We start from the raw sequence: 14,135 nt of genomic DNA, 5'->3' as shown, positions 1-14,135 counted from the left end.
AAGAAATGGAGTTATGTGTTCTGTGTTGATTGTGTAGTTTTGTCAAAATGATTTACTGGTGATGAACTGCAGAAAAAGTAAATGGGGCGGAATACACCTCCCTGACACTGATCGCGTTAAAAAAGATGTTTTGTTTAGAAACAAGTTGAGAAAGTGAAAATAATTCTACAACTGGCAATCTAGTATTTTTTCTATTCATCTTCTATTGTGTATGCAAGATTACTAATTGTAATCCTTGGGAAGAAGGTCTTGAAACCACTGAAGTAAAGGTTTATACAAGTTACTAGTAATGTGCCAGCTTTTATTTTGTTGTCTTTTAAATGGAGCATCTGCATTCACTGAACTGAAGGTCAAAGACTTACAACTTTCAATCATGACTGAGTGTGCACTGTAAGAAATTACAGGCTTTGTGCATCAATTCTACGGATTTTAATAATTGTTGTTGTCGTTCTTGGCAGCTTTGGTGAATTGTCCAGGAAGAAGGTAATGTTGTGTAAAATATAACTGCAGGGGATGTAACAGACTGTCCTGTGTGGCATTTCCTATGGGAAAGAGCTGGATACAGGCACTTGAGTTCAAGGCTGTGAGCTGTTGCTGAGCAGGAGTTGGACGGTTCAGGAAGCATTTTGGAGTAATCCATGGAGTAGATTAAAATGCTGTCTTATTTTATTAGGGAAGCATTTTCCAGCACTTTATCTGTTGAATGCTTTCAAACAACAACAACAAAAAGCCCATGTGCTGAGATGCTGGTGGCTTCTCTTACCTTCCAGTCTGATTTTTGCACTTTCTCTTGTATTAAGAGAGGAAGGGAGAGTAAATGGTTCTATCTGGGCACAGAGTTCACATCATAATTAAAGAATAGGTTGTAGCAGTAAGCAGTAGTTCTGTGTTGGAATGCATATAGAAATGTCTGAACACAAACCTTAAAAGTGGTCTGCAAGTACACTCAGTATAAAAACTGGTCTGGCTGTGCTATAGCCATCATCTCTGTGTCACAGTCTGGATAGGATTCACACATGACTGAACAGAAAGGTGTTTGTGTTGGATGTGGATGATGAGCTAGATGTGTGGAGGACAAAGGTCAGTGACTATGTACTGGTGTGTGCTGAAGTTCCAGGGTCTGTTTTGTTTTGCTGGAGGCTGAGAACCCTTAAAAACCAAACTAAATGCTGTAGGAATAGTGTCACATTAGGCAGCCTTATGCCCCTGAAAATTCTTGAACCAACCAGCTGCCCTGTGAATGAACAGTTGTGCTGCTGTGCTGCTGCCTTCAGTGCAGTCACTGCTGAATGCCTGCTTGGTGACAGTCATGTATTTCTCTGTTCAAAACACTTCTGTCTAGGTACTTGCTACCAAATTCTGAATTGCTTTTATTCCTTGTGTCAGCTTTTTATTGTATACATAGTTTTTAAAATGACCTATTTCATATCTAATTGCTTCTAAATTCCTCTGCAAAGTACACTTAGCATAAACCTTACTGTAAATCACAATGTTGCTTTGTTGGCCTTTTTCTGAAGACCTAGGCCAGATTTCTTCCTCAACATAATGATGCTCTCTTAACCATTGAGTTTTTAACATGGAAACAAGTCATAAAATGTGTGCTACTAAAACCCTGCATGTTCTTTCCAGTGTCCTGAGACAGATCTGTACCTCATTCAGATGAAGTTGCTCTGGCTATCTGAAAATTGCCTTATAAAATGTTCAGTTTTCTACTGGTCTGCTGTTCTGTATCTTTTCTTTGTATGAGATACTCATAGGCAGTATCTGAGTTTTCACTAAGTTTAGATGTTTCATATTTTATTTGCTCTGTTTCTGATATCAGACACAGAGAAGATCTCAAGTTCTAAGGAGTTTCAGTTCATGGAATGAAGTATGAAGTTGCTTGGCATTTTAGTTACTTTTTAATCTCAACTGCACAAGAGAAGCAGCAGCTAATAACAGGTTTCAGATCCAAGATTACGATTTGGATTACTTGGTGATTGCACTGAAAATACCTATTATAGAGGTAGATAATTTTCGTAATAATCTTAGTTTCAAGAAGTTGCCAACTTTATGATCCAGGTTTTTATTTCTGCTACTGTATTACTGCTAGTAGTAGCCAAATCTGGATTTGATTATGCTCTGATCTATGAATTACTCTTTTTTTTTAAAGTATATTTCAATAGGATCCTTTCTGATATCTACTGTAAAATAAGTATTACAGTAATTAAATAAATCTGTATATCTTTTCTCCTCCAGACTCATATTTAGAAGTTAATTAGTTCATTAGTTAATGAAGCCAAATCATTGTGGTGCTGTCTAGAGTCTCCATTTGTGGTAAAATTTGGGGAAAATGGGGATAAGAAAACAAAAACACCTAGAAAATAGAAAAAGTTTTGTCTCACTTTTTGTTTCTGTCACAGATACCTTCAGAAATGCTGTCACCTACCCTTCTGTAGCAGCAGGGCTTTTCGTGTTAGAGCTGATTAGTAAGATAATAGTCCTTTTGTTTCTTGTAAATGTCATGTATGACAGTTTTTTTTCTTTTTTTCTTTTTTTTTTTTAATATTCTACAGTCTTCATGCATCAACAGCAAACATAGATAGAGAGGCTGGTGGAACTATGAATCCCTCCTTTCCCAGACCTGTTATGTAGCAAATACCAATTTCTTTGAAGAGCAAAGCAGCCTGTATGTGTCCAGATGTCTGCTAGTAGAAACACCTCTGTTCATATAAACAGAAGTATTTGTATGTATGCTCTATGATATGCTGCTCTGTTTTCTAATATGCACACAAAAGCACGTGCACCATAACCAAGTGAGCAGTTTTAGAATATCCCAGATTCATTACAGATGCCCAAACACAGTCTCATTCTCACAGGCTTCAGTTTTTACAAATATTTATATTCATGTTATTACTGTTTGCAGTGTCTTTACATTAATATATGTCTGTTTATTTCAACCACATGAGTAGGTGATTAATAGAAATACATTGGAAAACCACCCTTTTGGAGTAGTAATTCTAGTAGTTCCTGACTGAATTATTTTTACAGAGTTACTCCAACAGAGTTATTTTTAAATAACTGGGAAATTTAAGTTTTCTGATGTATTGAACCAAGATAATGAATGCTTTGACAAGTTCTGCCTGTTGTTGTTCAGTGCATTATCTGTGCTTGGTGACACTAAGCAGAGTTTGATCTACTATTTCTGAGACCAAGAGTTTGATGCTGTTGGAATAAAGAGTGATGTATGAATTTTCATATGCCAGATACCAGTACTTTCTAATTTTTTTTCTGATAATCTTTGCAATGAGATTAAGGGTTTTCTATAGAGCACTTAATTCTGTGCAGCAGAGAAGTTTATATTAGGAAAGGCCCGTAAGTAGAACTACTGAAAGACCCATAAGTAGGACTACTGAAAGGTCTAGATTTCTCTAGCACTTTGTGTTTTCTTGCTACTTTAAGTCTTCATCAGTTGCCTTCTACATACTGATGCTGTCTCCTCTGACAGTGTGGACCAATAATAAAAGCTAACTGCTCTGTGAGCATGTTTGTCCCAGATTTGTGCTCCTTCAGGAGTGCACTTTTGGTACATGCTTGCTGTGACAGTGAATGCTAAGCTGCTCAATAACAGCTTTGAAATACAAAGTCTGCTACCTGAGGGTATTTCTTGCCTTTTAACCTGAATTAAGTGTCACATATAAAATTGGTGGCTCACATCTGCTGTTTGAGAAAGCTATAGAGAAATTAATCAAATTCTTAATTTGTTTTTTGGTAGTGTGAAAGTAATAACAATTCTATTTCCATTACATTTGTCCTTTAATTTTTCAATGATATGCGTTCAAAGAAGGTGGAAGTACAAGTAATATTTACATCTTCCAAACTATTTGGAATTTACTAATGTGCATCACAGTTTGTTGCATTTCTTACAACTGAACCAATTTTAGCAGGTTGGTGTGATATTATATATCTGTTGTTTAGGAGATGCTTGGGTAGAACTTCATAGAGAACAAAGACTTCTCATTTTATGTTGTTGGGTGCAATGTGTCACTGAGTGTAACATTATGTTTCTTGAGTGTTTAAGTATTTAAAAAGTTGTTTTCAAAAAATGACTTAATTTTCAGTACACGTTAAGTGTGAATATTTATAAAATCTACTGTTTAATTATATAAAATGTAACAAAGTAAATACATCCAGCATCTTAACATTTTATGCTATATTACTCTATAATCAATTCACTGACAATTTTCTTTGTATACACGAGCAGACTAGAGTTATGTTTACTTGAATCTCCAGTAGTATCTTTTTCTGCTTTGGTAGCTGAAGTAAATTATCTCCTATTCCAAAGATTTTGAGTGATGAGTAATAGCAGCAGCATGAGCTCCCTGAGATTTCTTTAATTGAAATATTTGATAACAGTCCCAAGTCCTCTACATACAAATGAGTATTCTGAAGGTAGTTAAACAAGAATGGTCCTTTGCAAAGCTGAGTTTTCAAGAGAGGGAGTTAAAAAAAACAAAAACAAAAAAAACAACAAAACTTCCTTTTTTTCTTTTTCCCTCACTGTTCACTCTGAAACTATGACCTGATGGATGTCAGTAGACTGTAATACATTTATTCCGTGTGGTGGTGGGAACAGGGAACTTGTTATTTCATTTGGGCTGAGCGAACCGGAGTCACTCTGAACTGAGCCCCCACTGCCATCAAACTGAGAGATTTTCTTCTTGATTATTTTTCTTTCTTTGGCTCGGCGATTCTGGAACCAGATTTTTACCTGCAACGTTATAAGTGATGTCTGATTAGTTTAAAGTAGTCAAACTTTTTACAGCAGCTGTAGCAATGAAAAAAAATAAATGTGAACAAAACAAAAAAACACCCCAGTTCAACTCCTGAAAACCAGTGCTGGACTTGTGCGGTGAAAAATATTGAAGTGACTCTGTATTCGCTGTCTGTATCATAATCAATAGGAAATTATTTGCTTTTCTTAGATGTGGTGTAAAGTGACCTTGCTGTGTCTTATTTAGGATCATGGGATACATATTTCTTGCTTATGCTCAGTGTCTACCTTGTTCATCATCTAAACTTGGACAGCTATGTGTGCCATGTTTAAAGGAAGATTCAGTTAGAAAATACTTTTTAAGGTTTCTTTTCTTTTAAAACTTTTAAGGTTTCTTCTTCATCTCTGATAAAAAAATAATTCAAACCTAAATAGTGAGAGTGCTTTTTCTTCTTTCTGTTGTGATTTGTGTATGGATGCATATTCTTTTGTTTTTAATTTTTTTAATAGCCATCTGGTTCTCTGGTATGTCCTGTGTACAGTTTTGTCAGTGCTACTTGATGATGAATTTCAAACTGATTGTTTAAACTGAATGACTCATACCTATGTGAAAACCAATTTTAGTTATTTATTTTTCCTTCTATGAGGGTGTAAATGAACAGAAAATTTGATTTGTTTTCCTTAATGTTAATTTCCTGTTCTGACTTCACTGTTTTTGTTACATCCTTTAAGGTACACTGAATGCAATACTATATAGAAAGTTCTACCTTTGCTGTAGGCAATCAGTTATTTTCCAAGTAGTTATTTCATTATTACCTTACAGGTAATGACAGTAAGAAACATTTAGCTGTGCCAGCAGCTAATAGAAATAGGTCATGTTTTGATTACGTCTTACCTGAAGAAGATTTACCAATCAAAAATTGGATGGCGTTAAGAGAAGAGCAACAGGTAGATAAAACTAACTGTTGTATTTATGCAGTGGTTACTCCAGGTATGTCTTTGTTCTCAAACATTAGAACATTTGTAACATGCTTGTAGCATTGGAACAGGAGGGTTGTGTTTTCTATAACTGCAGTTCTCAGAAAATTATTTCTATCCAATAGAGCTATATCCTAGTGTATAACAAATAGAAGTTCTCTGGTGATGGAATTGTTTTCTTAGTTACTTCCCAGAGGTGCTTAGCAAACTATAGAATATTCTGAGTTGGAAGGGACTTACAATGATCATTGAGTACAACTCCCAGCTTCACGCAGGACTACCTAAAACTTAAACAATGTCTGCGATCGTTGTCCAGTGGCTTATTGGTGCTGTGACTGCTGCCCTGTGCTGTGAGTACCCAACCATTCTCTCAAAGTAGAACTTTTTCCTGATATCCAATCTGACTTGTAGTCTGTGTGCTGTTTGGTTTTTGAGGTTGAACATTGCTGCATTACAGGATGATTCTAAAAACCCAGCGCTTGAGCCTAAAATCCTATTACTTGCCTACTCATCCTTACACTTTCTAGCCTCAAGTGATCCCTCTCTGTTCCTTGTCTTTGCACAGACTGAATGCAAAAGAGGAGGATATTTTGAAGGATTGAGTATGTATACAAACAATAGTTTGTAAAATTCTAAAAAGAAAGTTCTCTTACTTAAATTTACCTGGGGGCAATAAGTCTGGTTGCTAAGGTTTGAGATGCTTTATTCAGTACCGCCAATCTTCCCTTATCTTCCAACTGTAGCAGAACACTGAAATTGTTACGTAAGGAGGAGTGGGTGCAACAGTTGCTACACTTGCAGGCATTTCATAAATGTGCTCTCCAACACAGTGATTTTAGTAGACTCCCCTGAATTCCTCTAACCTTTCTATGAACGTAACTAGGATAGCTCAGGAGGCTGTCTTTATTCAGGACAGTGCTTAATTATGTACTTAACTGGAATGTGGAGGTGCTTCCCGAGTAAGCAATTGATCTAAGCATGCACCTGAAAATTTTCTGAGCAGATAGTATATGTAATATAAAAATTTGGCACCAAATTTCTTAGCCTAAAGCTTCCTATACATAATAGATGTTTGTAGTACCTGTGAATATGACAGCCAAATGAAATCCTGACTTGAAAATCGCCTGTAAAAGCTCCTTAACACATGCTAAAATAAAATGAAGCATGTCATAACTATTGAGGGCTTAGCTAAGAGAATATTAAGCCAAACTGTTTAATTCCTAGCTGCCTAGCAAGCTATTTTGCAAGTAAAAATAATAAATACTTTTCCATATTTCTGTTATGGATGAACTCCTAATGCTTAGTTACCTGTAACTGGAGAGGTTTCAGTCAAATTAACCTATGTATGAATTTGTAACTGTGTGGTGTACTCACTGTGTGCTGATACACTCGCAAACTATCATGGTTGCCCTGGCACTACTTTTGCATACAGAACAAGAATGCTGTTTGTATCTTCTGACAGCAGCCGTGTCTGGTGAAGGGGTGCAGGCGATGGTTAGTCTCTGGGTACCTGTCTTTCAGATAGTCCAAGGTTTGCTGCAAGTTCTGACTTTCTCCTTATTGTAATGTATCTGTTGCAGTGAAATTCCTTCTCTAATTCTAGTCTCTGATGGTCTGTGTAAACAACTCGGTACTTCTCTTTTGTTCTTGTTTTACCTGTTTGAGAAAGAAATGTTATTAATTAATTATTAATTTATTCAAGTTGATTTTCTGTAGCATTTTTCTTTCACACCTCTCAAACATTTTACAGACAGTTACTAAAACTACAGAGTACTTGCATAAGACTATTTTCTGAGATAATTTTCTTTCTTAGAGAGAAGGAATATGGGATGCATAGTAAATAAGTATTTACCGAGATGTTCTGGGAGCACATTGGTTATCTTTTAATCTCTTTCTCTTTCCCTATCTCCCCCTCTCTCTCTCCCTGTAAACATACATTTAAATATAAAGCTCTTATGCAAAAAAATGTCCTGAAGCATCTTAAATTCATAGCAGTACCTTAGTTGATACCAGATATATTTGACTTCCAGATTTCATGTCATTGCTCATGGAACTGACCTCTATGTACGTAGACATAAATATTGCAGAATTTCAAGACTGACTCTATCACAATTTATTTATTTGTGCCATGTCCTAACTCTTTATTTGGGCTTTTATAGCTCACCTCTGTAACACAAAGAAACATACACTAGACGTGTGTCCCCTATCCATTTAGTTATACTTAGAAGTTCAGTAATAATGTTATTTTTTTTTTTCAGTAAGGTGCAATCTTGCGAGATGCTGAGTGCCTGTATAGCTCTGCTGGGGTTACTCGGTGTGCTGAGTTTCCATTTGAAATTGAATGCCCTTGACAACTTATAAGACTAGACAATAAAAATCTTGTAAAATGGTTTTCTTTTGATTGGATGAATTCTGTTAAGAGAAAAGTTTAGAAGAAGTTCAGAAGATATTTTCCATTTCTTACACTTTTTTAAACAATTATTTGTCTAGTATTAACACAGAGATCACTTTTCAACTTATTTTTTTCCCTCTTTCACTTTTAACAACCAAGTAGGTAGTTGTTCTTTTTCATCTTCCCAGGTTTCTGTTTTTTTTGATGTGAGTTTTCTGGGACAAACTGTAAGACAAAGACTCCTTTAAAGTGGTTCTCTAAAATCCACTGAGGTGTTAAGATGAAGCACACGCCACACAAAAGAGCGACAAGGAGATCTTATCAAGAACTCCTTTTACATTCAGAAACACAAGCCAATTGGTTTGGAATTTACAAGCCCTAAACAAATGTCAGACTCTTTCATCTTAGCAGAAGAAAAAAAGGACAGAAATAAACCGATTATTTTTTCTTCAGTTCTCTTCAGGGCAAACATTTAGGATACACTGAGATTTTTTATATGAAGGAAACATAGGTTAAGACATTTTGAAATACAGAAAATGAAGGGTGTTTTCCTAAATTCTGTGCTGCTCTGATTTCTGACTTACAGGATTTTCCTTCTTAATTTTGCAGGGTGAAAACGTTCATTAAGCTGAAGTTTACTTTTTTAGAAGTTACAATTTGTTAGCTTTGACATATTTGCTCTAGGTGATAGTTATAATGCTAACAAGAGTATAGATATTCAGATTCCTTGTAAACTAAAGGCTTAGGAGGCAATCTTTGAAAAGAAGTTAAAATTCAACAGGGTTATTCCGGATTCAATATAATCAGCAAATATAACCATGATTTGAAGGGGTGGAGAAATGGAGCCGTTTTCCCCCATTCCGCTTGGTCATAAAATTCACAGAGCATTTCTTCTGAAGACAATAAAGCTAGGAGAAGGCCTCTTTATTTGCTGTGAAAATCATCACCCTTTCCGGCAATATAACTCCTGAAGAAAAAAGGGAGAAGGAAGAGACAAGGCTGCATATCAAAGCAAAGAGAAGTGTTGATAGGGTCTGTTGCCTCAATATGACAGATAGGCCTCAAAACCAAAGACAATGTAGCCCAGTGGAAAATAGACGTCCCGACTAGTTTACAAAGTAAAATAAATTGCGTTAGAGCAGAGACTTGGCCATTTTTCTTGCTTTTCTGTTTTGCTAACTGTGCTTCTGCTGTGATGTAATCTGAATTATTTGGACATTGCTGCTTGTTATATTCAATACTTTTATGTCATACTTTAATAAACCAAAACAAACAAACAAAAAACACTGAGCAACCTGAAGCTGATCTTGCAAAATATAAAAAATACTCTTGTCCTTTTCTGTGGTTCCCTTGAAGTCATTCTTTTTCTGAGAAGGATCATTCCCAGTGAAATTTCATATAAATGTAAAGATTTAAAGTTCTTGAGCTTTGTTTAGATATGGTCTCTTTAGTAAGTTTCATGCCTTGAAGATTTGTTCTCATAGAACTGCACATTTTACACATGAGCTTGAGATATGATTTAGGCCAAAGTTTTAGTCTTGCATAATTGACGTTGTTAGGACACACTGAAAGTGTGCTTTTTCTCATTTTTGGAGCCTGTATGTGAAGATACCTTTACCAAGTCTGCTTTGGATGTTTGTTTTTTAAACTTTCTCTTTCTTGTTGATAAATACATTTGCAATGTTTGTATATTTAAGAAAAATGTTTCTTCTGAACATGCACTTACAGTTTTCTACTTAGAAGATACGTTAATAGTAAAATTTCAAACTAGATTTGAACTGTTGTAGGACGTAGCACTTCTATCTTTGTGGTGCTGCTGTATCTTAAGGATTATCTTGGTCAGGTAACTTTTCACTTCAGCCTTCCTGATTTTTTTCATATAAAATGCCAAATACATTGAATCAGTGTAAATAGAGGGAAAGAATCCAATTAACACTCTATTTCTTGAAATAGTTCCCAGAGGTAGTATTTTATTAGGCTCCCTCATTTAATTAGGTGTGCTTGGATTTCTTTTGTTCCATGCTGCTCACATAAATTAGTGTGACTGTGCACTATAAGTGATGTTAAGGATATACGTATGTATATCAATATTTGTAAAACTCAAGGCTAAATAATCTTGAAATTTTAGAAAAAGAGCAATATTAGTCTGCAATAAGAGTGAAGGGGAGGAGCCAGTCGAGAGCAAGTCTGTTTCAAAGAGCGGTTAGTGGCATCAACAGGTTTTAAGTTCTAGAGAAGGGATTGACAAGTTAATATGTAGTTACTTGCATAATTTTACTCCTGCAATTATATTGGAATTTAATTTCATGAAATTTCTTGTGCCAAATTTTTCCACTTTTTATATTTAACATTGTAATAAAAGCACTGCTGAAGAGCCAAATGTAATTTGGTACTTTCCTTGTTTTGCAAAATAGCCACGTTTGTGCTTTACTTTCCCAAACCAGCATTAAGCAGGTTTGTTGTCTTCAGCCAAATTCAGTGAAGTCTTGAGCTGTTGGTAACACTTCAAAGGATTGAGCTCCTAGATTGTAAAGCCTCAGGACATTTATCTATGCACAGCCCCCAGTTCACCTGTCCAGTGTTATTGTTCATGAAGTATGTCAGCATGGGTGTAAACTGTGCTTTTCAGACTAGGGATGAATTGAAACACATAACAGCTTTCCTGAATTGCGTATGCATTTTATGAAACTGAACAAGCGTGGGTGAAACTTTGCAGTGTCTTCCTTGCCTGTGCATTAGGTGTAAAACTAAGGTTTAGATTTTGTGTGTTTTAATCTTAAAAAATCCTAACATGTTTAAACTTTAGTGACACAGCAGAAGGGGTTGGCTTGTTGATGTTGCAGCTGTCTCAATTGCTTCTGGTCTACCTTAGCTCTTGCATCACTTTTACACCTGGAAAACTCCAATAATGTTAATGAAGATTTACATGAGGATACATAGCTGAGGGGGATAGACTTGAAATCTGCCTGGCCTTGAAGACCTTTGTGAAGGCTTCCAGTGGAAATTACAGATTGTGATACCTTAATGTCCTCTACTCATTTTATTCTTAGTAACAAGGAGGAAACAGCACATATCTACTTTATAACTGAGAAACAATTATTAGACTAATTTTACTCTTGAATGATAATTGGAAAGATTGTTTCTCAGGTGGCACTGTTGATTTTCTGTCTTCTAGAACTGCTCCAACTGTCATTGCTCTTACTTCTTTAGAGTGTTTTCTTTGATGCTCTGTGACACGCACTTACTACTTTTAACCTTAACAGTGGATTTAACAAACCTTGCTACACACTATTTACACCTTGGGAATATACACAGAAAAGTTCCTCTGGCACGTGCCTTGTGACTGAAACGGGCACATCAAGAAATGACACTTGGAAGAAAGTGAATTTAGTTGTCTAATATTAACAAGCTGCAGGATTTTGATTTGAAAGTAAATGAAGCAAAAGCTTTACTGGTAGAGATATGTGGTGAGCAAACAAAATAGTCTACGCTGAGTATTTGAGTTAGATTAATTGTCTAGGGATATTTCTTCTCGTCTGATAAATATCTGGAACAATAAATATCACAGGAAAAACCAGATGAAAATTGCATTATCACATAATTTTCTTTTAAAGTACTTAAAAGTCTGTAAAGATCAGCCAGCTTGTATATTGATCTTTACCTTGTGGCACAAAATGATTATGCAGTGGTTTTGCACGTAACTGTTAAAAGCAACGTTTTCAGGTGTCAGTTTTCATCTATAATGCTTTGTATTTGTTAGAACGAAGATACTCAGGCGTGAGTTAGATGTAGCCATGTGTAAACACAACAGCCATTCTACTGTAGTCATATAAAACCTTTATGGGGTGAAAGTGAAACTAGTGCAAATTTAGTTAAAACTGTGTTAAGCAGTAGTAGGTTAAATAAATGTCATAGATGATCCACCAACATAAGTGCTTTAAGTAAAGTTAATTATTTCTAAGATCAGTGATAGCAGAAAAATACTTTTTGAGGTAGAAAGTTTAGTATGCACTTACCAGTAGTGTTGGCTTGCACCGTTTTCCTCATCCATTCGTAAGAGCTGTGCCTTTGGCTGGTGGGGGAGACCTGCTGTGTGCCAACGGTACCTGCAGGAGGTAACCCCCCGGGTGCAGCGGGATGGAGGGAGCTGTACTCAGCTGGACTGTAGGAGCCCTGCCCAGGAGACGAGCCGCTGAGCTGCGCGGCAGCAGCCGTGCCGGAGGGCCCCGGGCACGGGCCGTAAGCGTTCCAGTCCTCCCTCTGGGGGCCGTAGTGGGGTCCCCAGGCTCCCGCGGGCTGTCCGTGGCTGTCTGGAGCTGGCACGTGGTGGTACCCCATGTAGTCTGAGTAGGGGGGAGCGGGCACAAAGTTCTGCACTGGCAGGTTGTTGTTGCTGCACCTTGCAGGTCCTGGATACATGCTGGTCTCTTTATCCAGGAGAGAGCTCACGTACATGCTTGCAGAATGTAAATACGTTGTCACAACATCTTGCTCTTCTGTATTTTCTTTTGCTACTTAAAAATAATAGCTTGATTTTTGCTAGTAATGCCAAACTTCTTGGAATCTTCTACTTCATCCTCTTTTATTATCAACTGTGTTACCAGGTGCTGGTGGTAATGGTTTACAAGATCTTGTCTGACGTCAGCCAAACTGCCAGCCTCATAATTACATTTACATTCAAATGAAGGGCTGACCAACCCCACCTTGCTGCTAGTTCTGGTGCTTTCTCTTTTAGAAAACTTTTATCTATCTCATTACCCTTCACTGATATTCAACAGTGATTCCACTCCTGTAATGTGATGCAACTGTTGCTTGTATTTGGAACTTGGTAAATAGACCTTTTTGAAAAGAAAATTGTCTAAATACCATACACTGTTATTATTGTTTAAATGATTCTTTTCTGAAATATATTTTTTTATCACATGTTGTCAATCAATAAGTAAATCTATTACTCTCTTAATATCTCAGATGCTCAAAAATCTCATTTTGAATTCTCTTATTAATGAATGCAGTCAATTTGAATGATAACTGTCTCAAAAATTTCCCACTTGTTATTGATGTTTGTATGTTTTCCAGCATAGGATTAATTAAAACTCTATCTGCCACAAGTATGTTCGTGCTCTTCCCATACATGATGGTTTTAAAGAGATCCCTTGGCTGTTGCATACTGATAGTTTTTAAGAAGTAGACAATAAATCAAAACTAAAACAAAGACAGAAGCAGATACGTAAAGAAAATGACAAAAAAAACCCATGAAGAAAGTCTTTTATTAGGCCGGGCAATATTGTTGGCTTCTGATTTAAGTTGATGATAACTCTTATGTATCAGAAAGGCCTTCCTCTGAAACTCGTGTGTAGTTTGTTCAGTGGTGGCAGCTAGAACAGTGGCATGAAGTGGCTGCATCCTCTGTCAGAGGTCAGAACTGCCCTGCTGAGTGTCTGTTGGGTGCTTGACACTTGGTACTGTGCAGGTGAGCTTTTTCACAAAGAGGAATGATTCCAAATTTGTTGTTGTATGTTAGTTTTAGATATTAATGTGGGACACTTAGGACACTTTATGACTTGAGAATTGCTTTGTTACAATTTGTAAAGTGCCTTTGATATCAGATTTTTATCATGAATTAACTTATTTGCTACGAGCTATTTGTCAGGGGATACGTTTGCAAAAGAGGTGCAAATTGTAATGACTCATTTCCATTTATGAAGGTGTGGATCTTCATTCGGCAGCCTTTGAATTTTGACGCTGCTTATACTCGCACATCTCCTCTAATGTCAGTACCGACGGATTCTATGAACTTAGAGAGGAAGAACTTTTTTTTTAAGACCTTTTATTAATAAATGCTGTGGTCTTCAAGTTTTTTTTTTTTTAATATATATATATATTTATGGATTTATTTCTTGATCCCTGAGATAATGCTGAGGAATGCATTGCAGGATAGGACATGGAAAAAGTTAGACCCCGGTAATTGATATGCTCCTTATTTAAAAAATAAAAATAAAAGAACACATGTGG

General features: G+C 36.3%; 1 protein-coding gene across 1 annotated transcript; it reads right to left on the bottom strand.

Annotated features, from left to right (window-relative positions):
- Positions 1-3,284: 3,284 nt before the first annotated feature.
- On the bottom strand, positions 3,285-12,955 carry CDX4 (caudal type homeobox 4). Its single transcript, XM_003208394.4, has 3 exons — positions 12,140-12,955; positions 7,242-7,387; positions 3,285-4,750 (listed from the first exon to the last, which is right to left on the bottom strand). The coding sequence occupies exons 1-3, from the start codon at positions 12,576-12,578 to the stop codon at positions 4,544-4,546; spliced, it is 792 nt and encodes a 263-aa protein (XP_003208442.1). The 5' UTR covers positions 12,579-12,955; the 3' UTR covers positions 3,285-4,543.
- Between the last annotated feature and the right edge of the window lie 1,180 nt (positions 12,956-14,135).

Source organism: Meleagris gallopavo, chromosome 9 (genome assembly GCF_000146605.3).
Source record: "Meleagris gallopavo isolate NT-WF06-2002-E0010 breed Aviagen turkey brand Nicholas breeding stock chromosome 9, Turkey_5.1, whole genome shotgun sequence".
Taxonomy (NCBI): domain Eukaryota; kingdom Metazoa; phylum Chordata; class Aves; order Galliformes; family Phasianidae; genus Meleagris; species Meleagris gallopavo.
The sequence above is the reverse complement of the archived record's forward strand: the minus strand, read 5'-3'. Positions and strand labels throughout refer to the sequence as shown.

Excerpts from the sequence above, each read along its gene's own strand:
- CDX4 (XM_003208394.4), bottom strand. The coding sequence starts at position 12,578 with ATGTACGTGAGCTCTCTCCTGGATAAAGAGACCAGCATGTATCCAGGA. Across the intron at positions 7,388-12,139 it reads GGTGCAAGCCAACACTACTG|GTAAAACAAGAACAAAAGAG; the intron begins GTAAGTGCATAC and ends TTTCTCAAACAG. Across the intron at positions 4,751-7,241 it reads TTGGACTATCTGAAAGACAG|GTAAAAATCTGGTTCCAGAA; the intron begins GTACCCAGAGAC and ends ATAACGTTGCAG.